The sequence below is a fragment of the Prionailurus viverrinus genome, chromosome A1 (genome assembly GCF_022837055.1).
Source record: "Prionailurus viverrinus isolate Anna chromosome A1, UM_Priviv_1.0, whole genome shotgun sequence".
Classification (NCBI taxonomy): Eukaryota; Metazoa; Chordata; class Mammalia; order Carnivora; family Felidae; genus Prionailurus; species Prionailurus viverrinus.
This window is the reverse complement of record NC_062561.1, coordinates 98,163,481-98,184,134: the sequence shown is the minus strand read 5'-3', so window position 1 is coordinate 98,184,134 and position 20,654 is coordinate 98,163,481. Positions and strand designations below refer to the sequence as shown.

General features: G+C 34.8%; 1 protein-coding gene across 4 annotated transcripts in view; it reads right to left on the bottom strand.

Annotated features, from left to right (window-relative positions):
- DMXL1 (Dmx like 1) overlaps positions 1-20,654 on the bottom strand; it is a 137,288-nt gene that overhangs the window by 7,427 nt on the left and 109,207 nt on the right. For all 4 annotated transcript variants that reach the window (XM_047858920.1, XM_047858924.1, XM_047858932.1 and 1 more), the window contains 8 exons: positions 16,650-16,736; positions 13,925-14,046; positions 13,415-13,556; positions 9,770-9,830; positions 8,134-8,261; positions 4,809-4,901; positions 3,084-3,175; positions 1,944-1,996 (listed from right to left, as the gene is read on the bottom strand). In XM_047858920.1, coding sequence (XP_047714876.1) covers positions 1,944-1,996; positions 3,084-3,175; positions 4,809-4,901; positions 8,134-8,261; positions 9,770-9,830; positions 13,415-13,556; positions 13,925-14,046; positions 16,650-16,736 — 778 coding nt within the window. The remainder of the gene's footprint in view (positions 1-1,943; positions 1,997-3,083; positions 3,176-4,808; positions 4,902-8,133; positions 8,262-9,769; positions 9,831-13,414; positions 13,557-13,924; positions 14,047-16,649; positions 16,737-20,654) is intronic.

Sequence of the window (20,654 nt, the reverse complement as noted above, 5' to 3'; positions counted from 1 at the left end):
TTTATAGTTTTGAATTTCACATGTAGATAATTCACATTAAATCAATTTTTATGAAAGGGGTGAGGTATGTACCTAGGTTCATTTTCTACATATTGCCATCCAATTGTTATAGTATATTTTGACCACTATGCCTCCAATGAAGTGCCTTTGTACTTTTATTAATGATCAGTCTATTAAATACGTATGGGTTGATAAATGGGCTCTCTATTCTGTTCCATGATCTCTATTCTAAAGCCAATAACATGTGTTTATTACTGTAGTTTTATAGTAAGTCTTGAAATCAGTAATAGTGTGAGTCCTTCAAGTTTGTTTTTCTTCAGGGGCGCCTGGGTGGTTGAGTCAGTTAAGCATCCAGCTTCGGCTCAGGTCATGATCTCACAGTTCATGGGTTGGAGCCCCATGTCAGGCTCTGTGCTGACAGCTCAGAGCCTGGCGCCTGCTTCAGATTCGGTGTCTCCCTTTCTCTCTGCCCCTCCCCCACTCATGCTGTTTCTCTGTCTCAAAAATGAATAAACAAAAAAAAAAATTTTTAAAGTTTTTCTTCAGTATCCAGTATTTTAGGTCTGTTGCCTCTCTATAGAAATTTTTATTTTTATTATTTTTTTAAATGTTTATTTTGTGTGTGTGAGAAACAGAGAGAAACAGAGAAAGAGAGAGACAGAGAGACAGACATACACCAAGCGGGAGAGGGGGAGGGACAGAGAGAAAGGGAGACAGAATCCGAAGCAGACTCCAGGCTCTGAGCTGTCAGCACAGAGCCCAACACGAGGCTTGAAGCCACAAGCCGTGAGATCATAACCTGAGCCAAAGTGAGATGCTTAGCCAACTGAGCCACTGAGGCACCCCCTCTACAGAAATTGTTAGAACCAGTTCAGTGGTATGTACAACATAGTTTCCTGGGATTTCGACTGGGAATGTATTTAATCTATAAAGTTAGAAGGCAGTGGCATCTTAATAAATTTCATTGAGACTTCCAATATGTGTATATGGGCTATTTCTCCATTTATTTAAATCTTTGTTTTATCTTTTTTATAGTTTTCCCCAACAGAAGCTATACATATTTTTTTAGATTTATGCCTCAGTATTTCATTATTTTGGGTGCTGTTATAAATGGTGATTTTTTAAAATTTCAAATGCCAATTGTTCATTGTTGGTATATATGAAAGCAAGTGACTTTAGTATGTTGACCCGGTATCCTGTGACTCTACTACACTTACACTTTAGTTTCAAAAGTTTTTATCTTATTTTTGTTTTGTTTTTTTGTATATAGTCTTCAAGATTTTCTACATAATCAGGGTGCCTGTGTAGTTTAGTTGGTTAAGTGGCTAACTTCAGCTCAGATCATGATCTCACAGTTTGTGAGTTTGAGCCCCATGTTGGGCTCTGGGCTGACAGCTCAGAGCCTAGAGCCTGCTTCAAGTTCTGTATTTCCCTCTCTGACCCTCCCCCGCTCACACGCTGTCTCTCTCTCAAAAAAAACCCCAAACATTTAAAAAAATTAAAAAAAATTTTTTTTCTAAACAATCATGTCCTCTGTGAATAAAGGCAGTTTTATTTCTTCTCCTCCTAATGTGCACCTTGTATTTCCTTTTGTCTTACTGCATTAGTTAGGACTCTGAGTACCATTCTGAATAGGAGTGGAGAGAATGGGCATAATACTGTACAATAACTGATGCTCACAAAGATGACCTGTGGCTATCAGATTCAAAGTAAAAACATATGGTTTTTATATTATCTATGTTCTACTGTCCTTCATGAAGTACAGTGCAAAGTTAATTATATACGTTGTATTTTTCTGTTTTTAAACTCTACGCCATCATGGGCAAAATAAACCTCACAGGCTAATAAGTTTGTGTCTAAAGACAGATTCATTAAAAAATTAGCTTATTGATTTTAGTCAAATTCTTGACTTTCAAAATTTGTAAAATGCTTTCAAAACTTACCATGGACTAAACTATTGGCAGGTGCCACAAGAGTATCCCACAAACATATATTTCTGAAAAAAAAAAATTACCTTTGAGTGACACAAAAATTTAACAACAGAATAAAAAGTAAGCTTGTTTCATATAGTTACATAACATTCAAACCTTGCTCTAACAAAAAATTCAAATACAAGTAACCAATATATTTATGTATGATTAAATTTTACAAAAAATTTTAAAAACTACTAACTTACAAAACTGATTAACTCTAGATTGACATGTATTTACAAATAATACTGTATGAAGTCTGAACACGGGAAATACCTTTTGTATCTGCTCATTCTGTAACCTAACAGATGGCAAATACCATTAGCAGGATACATTGAATTTCCCCGAGCACAAATAAAACTTATTTCTGCTCTGAATGGGAGCACTTTTACTCCGTTCTATGAGTTACAGAAGAGACACAAATATATGTAAGGATTTCTATGGCAGATGGGCCGGAGACTCCATATTCTTACAATCCAATTTCTAGTGCAAAGTGAGGCCTCACAAATTAATAGAAAAACTCAGCAACCTCAGTAGACATTTACCTCAGAACTCAGCAGTGTGAGGGAAGTAAAACACGGGGGTGTGGAGACGGAGGCAGGAGGAGACATTTTCTTACCTATTTAAGGTTTTGGGGGAAATGTGGACAGGCTGCCACTTACTATCTATCGTACAACTCAAAGAAGTCTTTGAGTTTCTCGTTATCGTGAAACACTGGTAATATCTATCTAAGAGAGCCACTATAAGGATTAACAGAAGAGCAGGGTCAAGAAATAATGGTTCTTTCCTTTGCCTCAAGCTTTCTTAACACATAAGGAATAATACGGAGAAAAATTAATTTCACTATCAAATCATTTTTCTCTTTTAAGTCTTAAAATAAAAAAATCAGAATATTAAAAATACAGAAGGAACGGATGTTGTTTTTAATGCCACCAGAATTTCCTTGGCCTTACAATTAGAACACTAAAAATGCTCTAAGAAGGAAATCTTTATAATAAAAATATTGAAAAGCACAATTCTGAAAACAATCTTGAGATATCAGAACGTAAAGCAAATAAGAAATAAAGCTGAGCTATAGAGACACACACTTACATTTCAGTTACAATCTCTTACCTATTGTCAGTTGAAAGACCAGCTGTAGCTATCAAAGAGGAGGAACTAACGAAGACAAAATCATTGGCTGTTTTGTTATGACACTGCCAGGTCTGGAATGGTTATGAAGAAACAAATGTTATTGCTGTCAGTAACAATTTTATAACCAAGTGGATGCATTCACCAAAAGGGATCATGTAATGTGTGGCTTACTTAAATCCCCTTGTATCTTTTTTTCACCCTGAACTTGTAGACAAGTTTCAAGAGTAATACAGAGAATTCTCATATACCCTTTACCAAGATTCACCAATTTTTAACATTTTGCCACATTTGTTTTGTCCCTCCTCCTCTTTCCCTCTCTCTCTCTCTCTCTCTCTCTCTCTCTCTCTCTCCCTCTCTCTCTCTCTCTCACATGCACTTTCCCTGGACCATATAAATAAGCTGCATTATAAATTCTTATGAGACCTTTTGCTGTTGTTCATCTAAAAGTTAAAAAGAAAACAAAAGGAGGTTAAACGTTAAATATTTCTTAGAATATTTGTGAAAATTTGTCTCTTAGAAAAAAAACAGAATTTTAGATTATCTGAGAATGAATTATTTTCAGAAATATTTAAGCTTTTAAATACTTTTTCAAATATGTGAATAAAAACATATTAAGAGTCAACAAATTCAGAAAATTTACGTTTCTGAATATTCCAGTAACAGTGACTTAATATGAGAGGTTTAGCAAATTATAAAGTCTTCCAAGTTTTATGTGTTCAGATATTTCTCTTCAATCAAAAATGACCTAAGTATGTCAAAATTATCACATCAAATATTTTTCCTTTGAGTCACTTCCCCATTCCGTCTGACCATCACTGGAGCTGGATGATCATATGTCCTTAAAACAAACAAAATGTACTTTAACCCCACAAAGCCAATAATGTACATTTTCAATCCAATTTATCTTTTTAGATGTTAAAAAAAAAAAAAGGCAGCCCCTTAGGGAATGTAAATTTACATATTTAAACCTTATGTTGGTTTTCTTTAAAAAAGAAAAAAATTCTTTTGAAATACCTCACCAGCCCTCTCTGCTTTGCTTGCTTTTACTTAGATAGGTACTGTATTCCAGAATATAACCTTGAGTGAATTACCAGAACCTTCACCCATTTCTTGATTTTTTAAATAGGTACTGCTTAGTCCTATAAAGGGCTTCACTAAAGAATATATTAAATACAAACTCAGTGGGTTTTTTTTGCCCCCAAACTCATTGCTCTGTGAAGCTACAGGAGGTTCATGAAGCTTGTGCAGTCCTGAATAGAGATCATCAGTTGTTTCTTTCTTTCTTTTCTTTTTTCCAAAGACATAGACAAGAAAATAATAGTACCAGCTATAACATATCCTTTCTACTTTGTTCATAGGGGACCAATTGCAGAAAAACCACAGACTGATAATCTGATGATCACTCTTTTTAGGTATAATCTTTACTGCAGCTCAGTGAGGCTGGAAAAGGGCTTGAGTAACCCACAGGTCACATGGGCCTCCGGAGGTACCATGTTTGTTCTATACACGTTAATTGTCCAAGGCACTAGAGACCAAGACCTCACAGATTAATTTTCACATAATACAAGGACAGGAGTTTATAGTAGAGTGACTGAATACACAGAACTACATTTTGGCTTTAATATGTATTGCCTCAAACATATATTCTTGTTTTCCTTAAAATAAAAATTGAACAAAGTTTAAAGGTAAGAAAATTTGGCTTACCAGGTATGGCTTAGGCATGCTTCCAGTTACTGGACAACATTTCCAGTTTGTCTGATACAGGCTTAAATATCCATCAGCATCAACTATTCCAAACTTAGAGAAAAAAATTTTTTTAAGTATTAAGTATATCTACCCATACCTTCACTGTGAATCTCCTATTTTGATCTTAAACATTTAATTGATAAATTGACTTTTACTTCACCTATGCATGGATCTAGTCCAGAAAAACATTTAGCTGCTGCTTAAAAAAAAATTCCAGGTGACACAGAAGAAACAAACAGACACAGTGTATTATACTAACCAAGAGCATAGTCTATATATTCTCTAAAAGTACTCAAAAAATAGGATACTGGATTTACACATTAAGACATGTGACAACAAACTTTTAGGATATATAAAATAGAAAACTGTTCATTTTCAAAAAGACAAAATAAGGACTTCTAGAATATTCAGCAAGGAAAACATGCAAACAACAGTAGAAAGTAAAATGAAACACAGATTTTTACAGTAAATGAATTCCTACTATGGAAACTCAAGGTAATTTCAGAGGGAAAATGTCAAAATTATACAATGGGGAATTATATGTCACAAATCTAGAAGGATGAATAAGAGTAAACATTTTTTTTAGATTACAAAAATAATGTTTACTTAACAGTTTATAAAATAAATGTCTATTCTGAACTCCTGCCTTCTCCCATCTCCATATCTGGCAACTATTAACAATCTAAGGTGTTCCATTTCAGATTTATTCTCTGATTATTCAAACATGCACACATATAGGGTTTTATAAAAAAAATTAAAATAATAATAAATACACAATTCCACAATTACATTTTTGACTTATTATGGCCATCTTTTCACATCAGTACATTTAATCTACTTCAGTCTTGTGCTGTATTACACTATATAGTTGTATTATAACTTTTGAAAACTTCTCCCTTATAGTTTCTAATTTTCCTGATTACAAAGTGCTGCTTTAAATATTCTGATACATATATCTTTGAGTATTTACGTACAATATGTATCTAGAAATGGGAAAGCTTTATCAAATGACATCATTTAAAATTGGCAGATGAGGGGCGCCTGGGTGGCGCAGTCGGTTAAGCGTCCGACTTCAGCCAGGTCACGATCTCGCGGTCCGTGAGTTCGAGCCCCGCGTCGGGCTCTGGGCTGATGGCTCAGAGCCTGGAGCCTGTTTCCGATTCTGTGTCTCCCTCTCTCTCTGCCCCTCCCCTGCTCATGCTCTGTTTCTCTCACTCTCACAAGTAAATAAACATTAAAAAAAAAATTTTTTTTTTTGAATAATAAAAAAGAATGTAGTATCTTCCTGAAAATTGTTTCTCATAGGTCATTTACTCTGCTTAATGCCTATTTTAGGCTCAATGAATTCTGGTAGCCCATTTCTGTTCATAATTGACAAACTGATCAGCATTACTGTCATCTGTTCTATTTAATGTAGTAGCCTTCCCTACTAAGGGAGATAGCATGCTTAGTTGTTATGCTATTTGGCTCCATCATGGCCAAGGTAAATGAATGGTAAGTTGACTGTTAAATATACTCGGGTAGGCAATGGAAAACAGTTTTCTGTGCTTTAAAATAGTGTATGTGGAAGGCTATACTGAGTGTTAAGTGGAAGGCTATACTGAGTGTTAAGTCTATAGAATAATTCAGACTGTAGAAGGTACTGAATGGCAAGGTAAAGAATATTGGCTTCAGGGGCGCCTGGGTGGCTCAGTCGGTTAAGCGTCCGACTTCAGCTTAGGTGGTGATCTCGCAGTCTGTGAGTTCAAGCCCCGCGTTGGGCTCTGTGCTGACAGCTCAGAACCTGGAGCCTGCTTCTGATTATGTGTCTCCCTCTCTCTCTGACCCTCCCCCCATTCATGCTCTGTCTCAAAAATAAATAAACGTTAAAAAAAATTTTTTTTAACAGAATATTGGCTTCATATATAATAAGGAGCCTTGAAAGGCTCTTGAACAGTCATGTTCATCTCCCTTATAATGTAATTATGTAACTATGTTATTTGTTATGGAATAACAAATGATGCCATGCTGGCATCATGAAGGATGCATTAGAAAGGTAAGGGTTGAGGTACAGGGACTAGTTAAGGAGCAATATAATAGTAACAAAATAAAAAAGCACGAGCATACGTTACACAAATGAAATTACAGTAGTACTCTAAAAGCTTCTAGATTAAGTACCCTCAATTTGCCATTAAAGGGTAAAGAACGTTGCTAATTGATATTAAGAATCCACATTCTCTCAAACTTTGTTTCATAGCTACATGAAAAAATTATCATTGACTTTTGTGAAATGGTAAGAGAGCTAAGTGATGAATATGGTAGGAAAAAGACTGCACCGCACCATGATACGAGCAACACACGAGGGGGGTTGAGGGTTTGTAAGTTGAGAGGAAAGGAAAAGCCAGATGGCCCATCTGAGAGGCCCCTGTGTGTTTTCCGTGAAGCATGGCTCTGAAGATGAAGAGCAGCCCGACTTCTCCTTTAATTGTTGTTTAAAGGGACAGTGAGATGCAAGGGGAGCAGAGAGGCAGTCAGATGAAAACAGGACTGTGTGAAGTGAAGACAGCAGAAGTTCTATAGCAGGGCCGGCAAACTTTTTCTTAAAGGGGCATATAGTAGGCTTGCTATCTATCAAGTCTTTGCTTTCCTGAACTCCACTGTTGTAGTAGAAAAGTAGTCATGAAAACAAATAATGAGTGAGGTAGCTGTGTTCCAGTAAAACTTTATTTACAAAACATATGGCTAGGTCATAATTTGTTGATGCCCTGTTCTAAAGCAGTCCTCAAAAGTTTAATGTAGGTATAAATCACAAAAGAATCTGATTAAAACGCAGATAGCGATTCAGGAGGTCTGCAGTAAAGTAATCTGTATTTTTAATAAGCCCCCAGATTTTACTCACTACTTGTCCGTACTTTGATTAGGTTCCAGAGGACAAAGAAAGTACAAGTATTTTATAAAAAATGTGTAATATATGGTGGTCCTATAATCATTTGGTCCTTAAGCATCACTTAAGTGAATTTTAATGGATATATATACAGACATACACATACACTCAAACACACACACACACACACACACACACACACACACACACACACACACACACACACACACAATGTTGTTCCAGAAAGAACCAACTGAACATTAAGTGTTCTTGGGGAAGAATTTTATAAAACAGAATTCATATGGATTAATACTTTATCGTAAGTTCACTGAGCTGTTCTCTTCAGAAACCCAGACTAGTAACATTTATAAACCTCCAACATAATCAAACCATATTCCCATTTACATTTTCATATGCTACCTTGTTTCCTTGATAGTTAAATCTCATTCTTGTAACTCTTGAATTGCCACCAGATCGAAAACAGGTTATTTGTTGAGAATGGCCCCATTCAAACATTCTGACACTTCCATCTTGAGCTCCTGTCAGATCTGCAAAAAGGACAAATATTGTCAATTTATTACAGGAATCTTTGGTAAGTTAATTTGTGAATCCAATGTGCAAACCTTTATGACAGAGACACCTATGAAATAAATCACAGCCAATTGTTATGAAATTTCAATTGAATATTTTGAATCTTAAAAACAGTTTTATGATGACTTTCATTTGACTAAACACTACATGGCAGAAGCAATTAAATCAGACCTCTAAGAATTTTATTCCTTTTGAAATTATCTCAAAGAGGTTTTAACAGCCTTTAATAAATACTTTGTACAATAACCAGTTAACAAATTCTTGGGTGTACAAATGAGTCATTTCTTATCAGTCATACTATTAATGTTTAAATGTATACATTTTCTGTGGGAAAAAAAAGATTATAGGAAGCCTTGAACGTCATGCAATGGTAAAGAAAGATATCACTTCTAATACTTATTCTGATTGACCGGATAGCTCAAATATATGTTGTATGTTTCACTGAGGAATATGAATAAGCTAAATAATTATTAATTCTTTACTTTGCCAATTCCTAATTTGGTGATACTAGGAACCTTATTTAATCTCCCTGAGCCTATTTCATATTGTCCTGTAAAAGGGGAATAATGATATATAAGTTAATGGACAGTTGTTAGAAGGAAATGAGATAAACCATATACATCATTTAGAAATATGCCTAACATGTAGGACTCAATTTATGTTAAGTATAATTATCAGTAGTAAGGTGGTATCCAATGTAGTAAAAACATTGATTAATTTTTAGATTATTTTATACCTTTAGTATAAGTAACAAAAGTTACTCTCTTCATTTTAAATATAAACCCTTGAATCCTTTTGTTAGATATGGTATATAATTTGGAAAACAGGTGCTTGTGGCACTTAGAACAGTGAAGAAGAAAAGGACACTGGTTTTGTCAACTGTATTTTATCAGAGTATCTCTCATAAAAAAAGTAGTAAAATTTTTTTATATGTTATTAAATTGAAGGGACATGAATACCTCTTAATTAACATGCACTATGCTTATTACTATAACTGAAATAATTAACTGAAAATAACATATCCTGCCTGAGAGTATAAGAACTTACGACTAACCATTTCCTATGCCTACTATTAATTAGTGTGTCTGATAAAAGGCAAATGGACAAAATATTAATAAAATACAAACTGATTATGATGAGGCAGTAAGTGACCACAATATCATTCTAATTTACTTAATAAAATATGGGAGTGATCCTATTAAAATAATAACCAGTAATGTTCAAAAATAAAATGTGCTAACTTAGAAATACGCAGTCAAAATGGTAAAAATTTACTGCATCAAGTTAGCCTTCTCTATTAATTCCAGAAAATTTCTTTTTCTATTTTTATCTAATTTTGAAATGAAGATTTTATTTACTAGCACACATTCTCTACAAAAAAAGTAAAATACTTGACTATCTTTCAATTGAAACTAAAAGCTTCCTTTAAACTGCTTAGAACACGGGCTAATTATGATCAACTTACAGTACGGAAGAGTTGGATGAGAAGTCATTCTTCTGACATTATTAATGGCTTTCTTAATCATCTGTTAAGAAAGAAAAATTGTTCTTCTATAGTTATGCTAAAAAGTAGTATTAAAGATACAAATTGTGACAGGAAATTCAAATAACATCTATTTATTTATTTTTATGTGATTCCATAACTACCATTATGGGTGCTAAAAATACCAAGCACGGTTAGCAGAAATTAAACTTAATAGCTCATCTCTCTTACATTTAAGTATACATACATTTTCTGCATCACTGACAAGGCTCTAAGAACAAATTCACCTTGAGAATTTACTCTTACCTCCTTTCTTGCCAATTCTTTTCTGATCCCATTAAATTTATTGGAATAATCCTGAATAGTATAAGGTTAAAAAGACAGGCAGAAGCATGTGAAAAAAAAAAAAAGAGGTAAACAGAAATTGTACAAATTTTTAATTGCTAGTTTGGAATTGTTTAGTTATCCATTTTTAAGTCATGCTTTGAATGATTTAAGTAGCCTGTCAAATAAGAATAAATATGCAAAATTAAAGGGATAATTTTAATTAATAGAACAATTCCTATTTATATAGCACTATAAGTATAATTATATGCTATCCTAGGTTTGTAGCATCAGTCTTGAGTAGATTTTTTTGTTGTTGTCTTGTGAATTTTAAACTTCCCATTACACTGAAGTTGTGAGTAAAGTGGGGATTTGGTAGGGAGGGAAGAGAGCAGGACAGCACAAATGGTGAAGGACACAAACACTAAAAGGTGTTTATGGTTGTGATTATATTCCCAAAGCAGAAGTTGGTCATGACAACTATTCTTTTTTGTTCGAATTTGTAATTGAATAAATCAGTAAAGAAAATATTTTATTAATCCTCCACAAAAAAAAACTTCTTGAATGTTTCTTTTGTTTAGTAAATTTCGTGTTGAAATCTCATGTTCCTTTTAATTAAGAAATGCTTAAAATCTCTCAGAGCATGTACAGAACATTATAAAGGAAATAAATTGTTACTTATTTTAGAAGATCCATATAAAAACAACCATTGTATTATACTGGGTCTTTTACTTAATGAAGTGGGGCTCGTTCAGCTCATTATGCTTACAAATCACGATCATCTCCATTAAAAACATGTCCTTGTAAGATGCAGACAGAAAGAAAATTCAGTCCTAACAGGAATGACAAAGGTAAATTTCTGTATTATAATGCTTTGGAGCATAAACAAGTATTTTCTGAGCACTGACTATATGTTAAACACTATTCTGGTTAGAGATCATCAGTGTCTAAGGGAGGCATAATGTAATCTCTCAGGGAACTTACACCATTAAAAAAGACAACGAAAGAAAAGGCTGCTGGGGTGACTCAATGGCCTAAACATCTGACTCTTGATCTCGGCTCAGGTCTCACGGTTCCTTTGTTCGAGCCCCACGTCAGGCTATGCACTGACACAGCGGAACCTGCTTGGGATTCTCTGTCTTCTTCTCCACCCACCTCTCTGCCTCTCCCCTGTTCACATGCTCACTCTCAAACTAAATAAATAAACGTTACCCAAAAAAGACAACTAAATAATAAACAGATAATTTCAAAACTGATGAAGGCCATAAATATGATAAAATGGGATAATATGATACTGAGTGACTATGGGGAGGGGAGAGAGGAGCAGATGCTGTCACTAAGGAAGCAAGGGAAATTTCTGGGAATGTGAGTTGAGATCTGAAAGGTCAAAAAGAAAAAAGAGTATATGAAGCAGCAAGCATGGCAAAGGCTGTGGACAGGGCAGTGCACAGGGCAGTGCACTTCATGCTTCCAGAGATGGAGACAAGGCCACTGTAAGCAAAGCAAAGTGAATCAGGTATGGAGTGAACAGAGGACGAGGCTGCAGAAGCTGGCAAGGGTCGAATCACACAGGACCTTAGTGCCATGTTAGGGACTTGTTTTTTTAAAGCTGTACCAGGAAATTTGAAAGTTTTAAACACTGGAGTAAGAGAGCACGTGACTCTTAATCTCCAGGTCGTGAGTTCAAACCCCACAATAGGGATGGAGCCTACTTAAAAATCAATCAAACAAGTAAAATAAACAGTGGAGTGACAACCTAAATGATGCTTAGGAAACACCAACTCTGGCCGCTATATACAGAACAGAGGGAGCAAGTATGGAATCAGAGACCAGCAAGAAATCTGTTACAGGAAAAGCTGTAATACATTGTCTGAAACTGGAGTTGGAAAAATGGTCTTTTATGTCTATATTTTGTATATTCTCTTTAAGTTTTCCCTTTAAAAGATGGTAATATCAGGAAGTTTTATAATTAATGTATTTTAATATATCTGTCAGTTGAAAAAAATGAACTATAAATGACCAAGTCATTTGATTTGAATAATTACTATATTGCTTTTCAAATTCTTCAATACTTAAAACACTCCTACCTGAAATCCACGAGCTAAGAGGAACAGAAGACTTTAATATAATAAGCTCTACCACAGATTTGAGATAATGACCTAAGTTAAATCACTAGACCTTCTTGGAACTCAACCTTCATCTAAAAAATGGTAAGCAGGAGTGGTTATAACAGCCATCTCAACAGATACCTCAAAGAATAAAAGGGTTATATGACAAAAAATAAGGTTATATGACTGACAGAACTACATGAATATAAAACACTGTCAGGTATTATTAAAGATGATTAAGCCTTTACTTAAATAATTACCCTTAGTAAAAAAGTTTGGTGGGGGAGGCCAAGGAAAGAATACTGTAGGAATGAAGAAACTGAAAATAACCTCACCCCCAGAGAGCCACTGAAAGAATTACTGGTGCTGGGTTTCTCTGACTCTATGTATCATTAAGTATTAATAAAAGAATCTCATGGAGGTTTACACATGGATCACATCTTACTCAGGGCTCAAGAAAATCCTCAGACAAAATATAAACAAATTACTGTGGCTATGTTTCAATAAAACTTTACTTATAGATAATGAAATCTAATTTCATATCATTTTTAGGTGTCACAAAATACGACTCTTCTTTTGATTCTTCCTGTAGCACTGAAAAATGTAAACACTATCCATAAGCAGGCTGTCTATACAGAAACAGCTGGTAAGCAGGATTTGACCCAGGGGCATCTGGGGGGGCTCAGTCGGTTAAGCCACCGACTTCGGCTCAGGTCATGATCTCGCAGTTTGTGACTTCGAACCCCACATCGGGCTCTGTGCTGACACCTCAGAGCCTGGAGCCTACTTCGGTTTCTGTGTCTCCCCCTTTGTGTACCCGTCCCCTGCGTCTCTCTGTCTCTCAATAATAAATAAATGTTTAAAAAAAAGTTTTTAAAAAAGGTTGAAAAAAAAGTTGAAAAAAAAAAAAAAAGCAGAATTTGACCCTAGATCTTAGCTTGCTGAGGCTGATGTGTACCAGTAAGTTCCAAATAATTACGTAAAACACAACTCTCTGTATTTTATTTATTTAAAATCATTTTATCTTTTTCAAGAGGAAACATGTTGTTCTTCATAATCAAAATTTATAATTTCCAGCAATTATGACTTACTAAAAAGTTGGGAATTTTTCAAAAATATGTTTAGATCACCCCTACTCTATTAAGCTAGAAGGGAAAAAAGGACATTTATGCACCACATTTTTAACTTGACGTACCACAGAGGCTCCTCTGCCGGTCTGTGTACTTCCAAGCCATGGCATATTGATCGGAGTGCCGGGATTGCTGTGTGTATATGGGGTTGTACCTTGCACAGCTGTTAAATCATCCCGAGCATGTATAACCAAGAAATCTTCTGATCTACAAAAGAATGTCAACCGGAATGAAAGCAATCCCATCAGTTCTTCATTTCTTCTGTTATACATGAAAGCCGTAATATATGATTTTCTATTTCCCTCCAAAATTAATTTTCTTCAGCTCTTAACCCCCAACTCAAAGACAGTAAGTTCATATGTGAACAATTTTAGGTCCTCTCACTTTATTCTCTTCTAACTCTCAATTCCTTTCTTTAAAGTTCCTGCCACCCCCTTTGCACTCTTTTGCATATTGGCAACCACTGTATTTACAATCTAGGAATATTCCTCTAAATATCTTTTGAAAGTTACAGTTCTGTGGATATCATCATTTTTAACACAATGTTACTGAATAAAAACAAAGTATAAAAGTACCCTTTGTTTTCCATTTCAGTATCATCATCTACCCAAGTATAGATCTGTGTAGCCAGAATTCCAGAAACATCCAGCTCTTGAACATCATGGCTTGAAGCAATTGCTATGCAGTTTCTATTTGCCTGAAAAACAAATCATATGGTAACTTTTAAATAAAAAAGCATGCATATGAGTTACTTCTGAAAATGGAAACTACAAAATAGCCCCTAGAAATGGTAACTTTAAGATACAGAAAAGATAGCATTTTCACCAACGAGTCTTTAAAATTAATTCTAATAATTAAATCTTGAGTGTAATAATTTTCAGCTTGATCTTGGAGATATGTTTATGTTCAAAGAATTCAAGAGCATCTAACAGAAAGCCTCCTCTACATGGTAACACATATACTACTTTATTTCTTCTCCCAGCATTGTCTTTCCAGTTTGCTAGTATGGTACAATCTCCCCAAGGTTGACACAGTTCAGAAATTTGAAGGAGCTGTTGAAAAAAGACAGAAGCTCTAGAAGGTAGAAAAAGGTGAGGGAAATAAGGAGCATCACACTAAAATAATGGTGCATTATTCAAATAAGGTAGTACCACTTTCACCTAAAGCTTTTCAGTCCTAGACAAGAAAAACACAATTTGAGAAATGGTCACAAAGAAGAGATGCAGGGAGCAGAAAAAGAGTGGGGACGTATGCCAGAATAAATCATAAATTAAATGCTGGTGAGATTAAATGACCTAAAATTTTAACCATCTATGAACTGAAAATATACACCTCTAAAAGAGAAAATGAAAGGATACTGACAGCAAAGAGAAAACAAGGTTAATATTTCCACTATGTAAAATGCTAATACAAACTAAAACAAAAAAAAATGAATATCCCAGACATAAATGGATAAGGAATTCTCCACGGGTCCCTCCATTTCTCCATCTTTTCTGAGCGACTTACTGACTGCTATTTGTTCTGTGGATGGCTACATACCTACAGTGTCTCTCTCCAGATCAAAGGGCAGGTATATGTAATGTTCATTAGAGAGATTTAGGTTTCCTAAACTCAATGTTCCTTTCCTTACCATACAACCCATTCTGTGCAGTTATCATTTGACCTCCTCCCTGCCACTCTGTGGTAATTTGAACACAGGGAACCAGAGCATAAATGCTAATATTCCTGGATACTACTTCTGCTATTAGTAATAAACTGTAATGGTCTGTGGTCCAAGAGTCTGTGTCTTCTTACAGCATTCGCTAAACTGAGAAAGCTAACTTGCTAGCTTGAATGCAGGGAAAAATTGTCATAGATAATTCACAACTAAACAAATGGGAAAAAGTTCAATCTCATCAACATTTTAAAATAATGCAATTTATTTTTATTTATTTAAAAAAAAATTTTTTTTTTCAACGTTTATTTATTTTTGGGACAGAGAGAGACAGAGCATGAACCGGGGAGGGGCAGAGAGAGAGGGAGACACAGAATCGGAAACAGGCTCCAGGCTCTGAGCCATCAGCCCAGAGCCTGACGCGGGGCTTGAACTCATGGACCACGAGATCGTGACCCGGCTGAAGTCGGACGCCTAACCGACTGCGCCACCCAGGCGCCCCTAAAATAATGCAATTTAAAGCAAAAGGTATTGTTTCTCAAATACAAATTTAGCAAGATGTAAAACAATAATAAATCAGGAGAAATAAAAATTAAACAGGTACCCTATTCTTATATAGTGGAACACAGATTTTATATATGTGGATGATTGTTCATTTTTTGTTATTTATATACATCCAAAAAAAAAAAAGAGGCTGTAATATATCACATTACATAGATATTAGAACTGAGAACTGCCTAGCTAAGGGGCTGTTTCCAAACTTGCTTGTCTTCAACAGAATCAGTCACTGTTTGGGGGGTGTGTAGAAGAGAGAAACGAGACAAAAGACACAGGGAAAGATGAGGGGAGAATGACAAAGGAACTACCTAGGAGAAATAGAAAGAAAGACACAGAATAGGATGATGGAGAAACAACTGGTGAAATGATTAATGAAGGGGTAATGCCATAGAATATTTACCTAAATAATATTTAAAAATTATTTTAAAATTAGGAATACTTGAAAAAGAAGATATACATACTTAAATATATATATTTGTGTGTGTGTACACGTGTGTATAAATAAAATTGTGCAGTAAAGCATTTAGGTAAGAGAAAAGAAGAAAATGATTACAGTAACTTTTGACCTTACATTACTGTATATCTAAGGTTATATCTCTTCTATAAGTAGCTTACAGACACTTCTGAGGAAGATGTTGAGTAGAAAACTAAGGAATGTAAAAGAAACACTAGTTAGGCAGCTACTATGGTTGTAAGTCAAAGAGAATTTCTGTAAGTCATATAAAAGCTTAAATTTGATCTAATATTAGTAATCACATTCAACATATTCATATAAGGAAAATAAAAAATCTTTTCTTTGCATTAAATGCTGTAATGTGTTATAAAATTCTCAAGGCTACTGCATATATAAATACTTGATATTCTCTCTGTGTAGAAATTAAACATTATTTTGTCTCCTACATATGCAATATATAATTATCAAACAATATAATCATTTTATAAAATAAAATAACTTATTCAGATTGCAATTTAGGCAATGGGAAGTAGCTTTCAGACAGAAAAATACTAATACCGAATAAACTGACAAAACGGGACTTTCTTCAACCATGAATACTTAGTCATCAAAGAAAAAAAGTCTATCTACTTACTTTATTAACAGCAAAGGCAGTAATGATATCAGATTCCTTGTGAATAATCCTTGCTTTACCTCCAGGATATCCCAAGTCTGCTTCTATCTAAACAGAAGGAAATAGAACATAAAAATATAGTAATTTTAATCACAGGAAAAATAATATATGCAAATCTGTCATTTAATACTTGTATAAATTAAAGAAACTTTTTAAATATTTCATATCTAAAGGTATTGTTTTACATGCTACTCATCCCTAAAATAAAACTCATGCGAACAGGGAAATTTAAACTTTTTCAAGCTTGCCTTTTCATATATAAAAAGACAGTTGATACAAAATACAACTTCTTAATTGCTCACATTCCCAATAAGTTAACTGCAATGAATTAACTTTAAAGGATCAAGACATTCTAATCATTAAACAAGATTTGTTTACCCTATTTCTTAGTATTATAATCTTTTGATAAATATTAGGTCAGAAAGTAAATATTTTTATATGTTTTGTACGTCATAGAAAATCACTGTTGTATATTTATATTTTCTTTTTTTTTTTGAACAACCTTTTAAAAATATAAGGACCATTCTTAGTTTACTGCCTGTAAAGAACAGGTCAAATATGGCCAGCTTACTGAATCCTGGTCTAAAACGGCTTTTAATTTATAAAAACAAACAAACAAACAACCTGAAACCCTGAAAGGCACAGTAATTTCCCCAGGGTCAGTAAGTCATTTTAGGTCAGTAGTCATTTTTAATAGCTGAATAAACCATAATTCAATGTACTTTAGATGAGGGAAATAATCTGACCTTTAGGTTACCCCAAAGAAGGTACATACAAGGCCTTTGAACTCAGAAGAGAATACTGTATAAATCAATATTTACTAAACTAAACAGAGGTAAAAAGAGAAGGCAATTATTAAGAATTAAAAATGTTAATATAGGATAGTGTTTCATCTTATTTTATATCCCTAACCTTCATTCTTTAAGATGAATTAGTATAAAATGGTTCACAACTCATTGAGAAGTGCGGACGTTATTAATCTAAAATAAGAATATAACAAATTTAAGTCCTGCAAAGTTTAGATAAAAACATCACCAATGCCTGTCCAGTGTTTCACCAACAGAACTGAGTAGAATTAGCAGTATTTTTTAAATGGCAAATATAAAAGACTGTTGAATTGCAAAGGTGAGATGCCTAAGATAAAAACTCAAATAATCCTATGCCAACTAAACTCCTAGTCACTAGATGTAATGATGTCAAAGATGTTCGAATCTAAAATACAATCTGATAACAAACCAAAGATTTTCAGTGTTTGCCAAACATTTTGGTTGATTTTGGGGTCAACCTCTTTTCTAACAAAAATCTTATCTCAAATTCTGTAATTTTATGACAGAATCCCAACTTAGTGACCTATCTATAATATCTGGTATCTAAAGTATACTGAGTGTCAGGGCGCCTGAATGGCTCAGTCGGTTAAGCGTCCGGCCTCAGCTTAGGGCGTGATCTCACTTCGTGAGTTCGGGCCCCGCGTTGGGCTCTGGGCTGACTGCTCAGAGCCTGGAGCCTGCTTCGGATTCTGTGTCTCCCTCTGTCTGCCCCTCTGCTGCTTGCACTCTGTCTCTTGCATTGTCTCAAAAATAAATAAGCATTAAAAAAAACTAAAAAAATAAAGTATACTAAGTGTCTACTACTAGATTTTGAAGAAATTGGAAAGAGAGACAAATGATGTTTACAGGAAGTGGAGGAGTATGTTATGTGCTGATAACGGGTGGGTGGGGGGAAACATACTAGTTTTAGCTGCAGAGCTTTTTCCAACTTTACCTGATAGGGAAAGAGGCTCCTGCAGGCATAAACTTAAAAAGCTTCTTCAATGTGAAAATACATGCCTGTCCTCTCAAAATCTTTATTTAATAAAACATTATTTCTTAATATTGTGGTCTCAAGATCACCTGCTTTAAAATCAAGTGGAGGGAGAGGGAAGGAATGGTGTTTAGCATCTCAAAAACTTAGTATTTAATTTAGAAAACAATGACAAGTGGTAGGAGATTGAATACCAGGCAAGATTCAGTTTGCAAAGAGTCTTAAAAGCCACAATGGAGAGTTCAGATTTTATTTTGGAGCTAGGAAGACACTGCAGGGTCTAGACAGTTCTGCAAGTTGTGAGGTAAAGTATAAAGGGTGTGAGAATGGTTGCCAGAAAACAGTCAACAGGATACTTTAGTTGCTGAAGAGGTAAAGGTGGGTTTAATTAGGGTAGTAGCAATGGTGGTAGTGATAGTTGGTTGGAATTAGGGTAAATTTTGCTAATGAAATGAAATTATAATAAGAGTAAAAAAAAGCAAGTATAACTCCTAGTTTTCAGACCTAAAAACTGGGTAAGTGAAGGTACCATTTAATGAGACAAAAGTGAAGGAAAAGTAAGGATTTAGATAAAGATGAGAAGATAGAAAATTCTACTCTTGACATTCAGGGTGAGGTAGCTATTAGATTAAGAAGTCAAGTCCAGAGTTCAGGAAATGAATGGGCTAGAGAGATTTAAGAGTTATCGGCCTATGGAGGATATTTAAACCATGAGATAAACCAAAGAGAAAGTAAAAATAGGGAATAGAAAATGTTACAGAACTAAGTCCTGGTATACCCCATGTTTCAAAAAAGGGGGAAATAAAGGAGATGTACCACAAAAAAAAAGGGGGGGGGGAAGGTCAATTCGAAATGGAAGTAGTTTTAGGAAAGAGGAATACTGACAGAATAAACAGACAGAACAAGAAACATTTTCCAAGTATGAATACTAAATAATCAAATATGATGTTAATAGAAACCAAGTGAAGTAAGAGTTTTAAGAAGGTGGCTGTGGTCAACGGTATCAAAAGATACTGAAACATTGAATTAAAGGAAGACACAACCAACTACTGAATTTAGCATAGTGGGAGTCAAGGGTGACTTTGACTAGTAACATCTCAGTGTAGTGGGCTGGAGATAACACTTAACTAGTTTAAAGAGACACATGGTGAATAGGGAGGTAAATCCATTGGGGAAGATTCACAGAGGCACTCAAATGAATTGATAATATTTTATTTCTTAAACTGGGTGGTTCCTCCAGGGAGTGTCTGCATCATTACTCTTTAAGTCTTCTATAATGACTTTATAGGCAATTCTATAAATGAATTTTCCTAGATAGGGAAATTAAAGCAATGGGATAGTAGACCGATTCAAAGGTAGGTTTTTTGGTTTTTACTTGAAATAAAGACAATAAAATGTATTTGCTTATGTAGAGAATAATCAGAGAGGTAAATATTTATTAATGAAGACGGAGGTGGGGGAGGAGGGATAACTACTGAAGCAAAGTCCTTGGGTAGGTAAGAGCCCATACGATCAGCGTACAAATGGAAGATCTGGTTTTGGACAAAAGAGTGACAGTCTATCTACTGTTAGAGAAGTTAATGAAACATCTGCATATAGAGCAGAAGTAAGATTTGGTGGTGGAAAGATTACTCTACATTCCCGATGACTGCACTTATTTTGATGACAGAACAAGGTCATCGGTGGCAAACAGTCAAGGAGTACTGGAAGTTTGAGGAAAGAGAGTAAAAGTGGGGAGAATGAAAAACAAAACAAAACAAAGCAAGTACTACAGAGTAATTTATTTTGATCGTTGGGTAATTTGGGAATTGTGGCTATAAATTTTAAGTAAGGCAAACCCCCATTGTTTGTGCTTTTTCTTCATACACGTTCAGCTCTTGAGGTGAAGATGTCACCAGCTAATCCCCAGGATCTGACCTTTACTATCCACTTGCTTGTATTCACTGACCTTTGTCCTATATTCTTTCTTCCTTAAGCTCTTCTTTCCAGCTTATCTCTTTTTTTTTTTTTTTTAAATTTTTTTTCAACGTTTATTTATTTTTGGGACAGAGAGAGACAGAGCATGAACGGGGGAGGGGCAGAGAGAGGGAGACACAGAATCGGAAACAGGCTCCAGGCTCTGAGCCATCAGCCCAGAGCCCGACGCGGGGCTCGAACTCACGGACC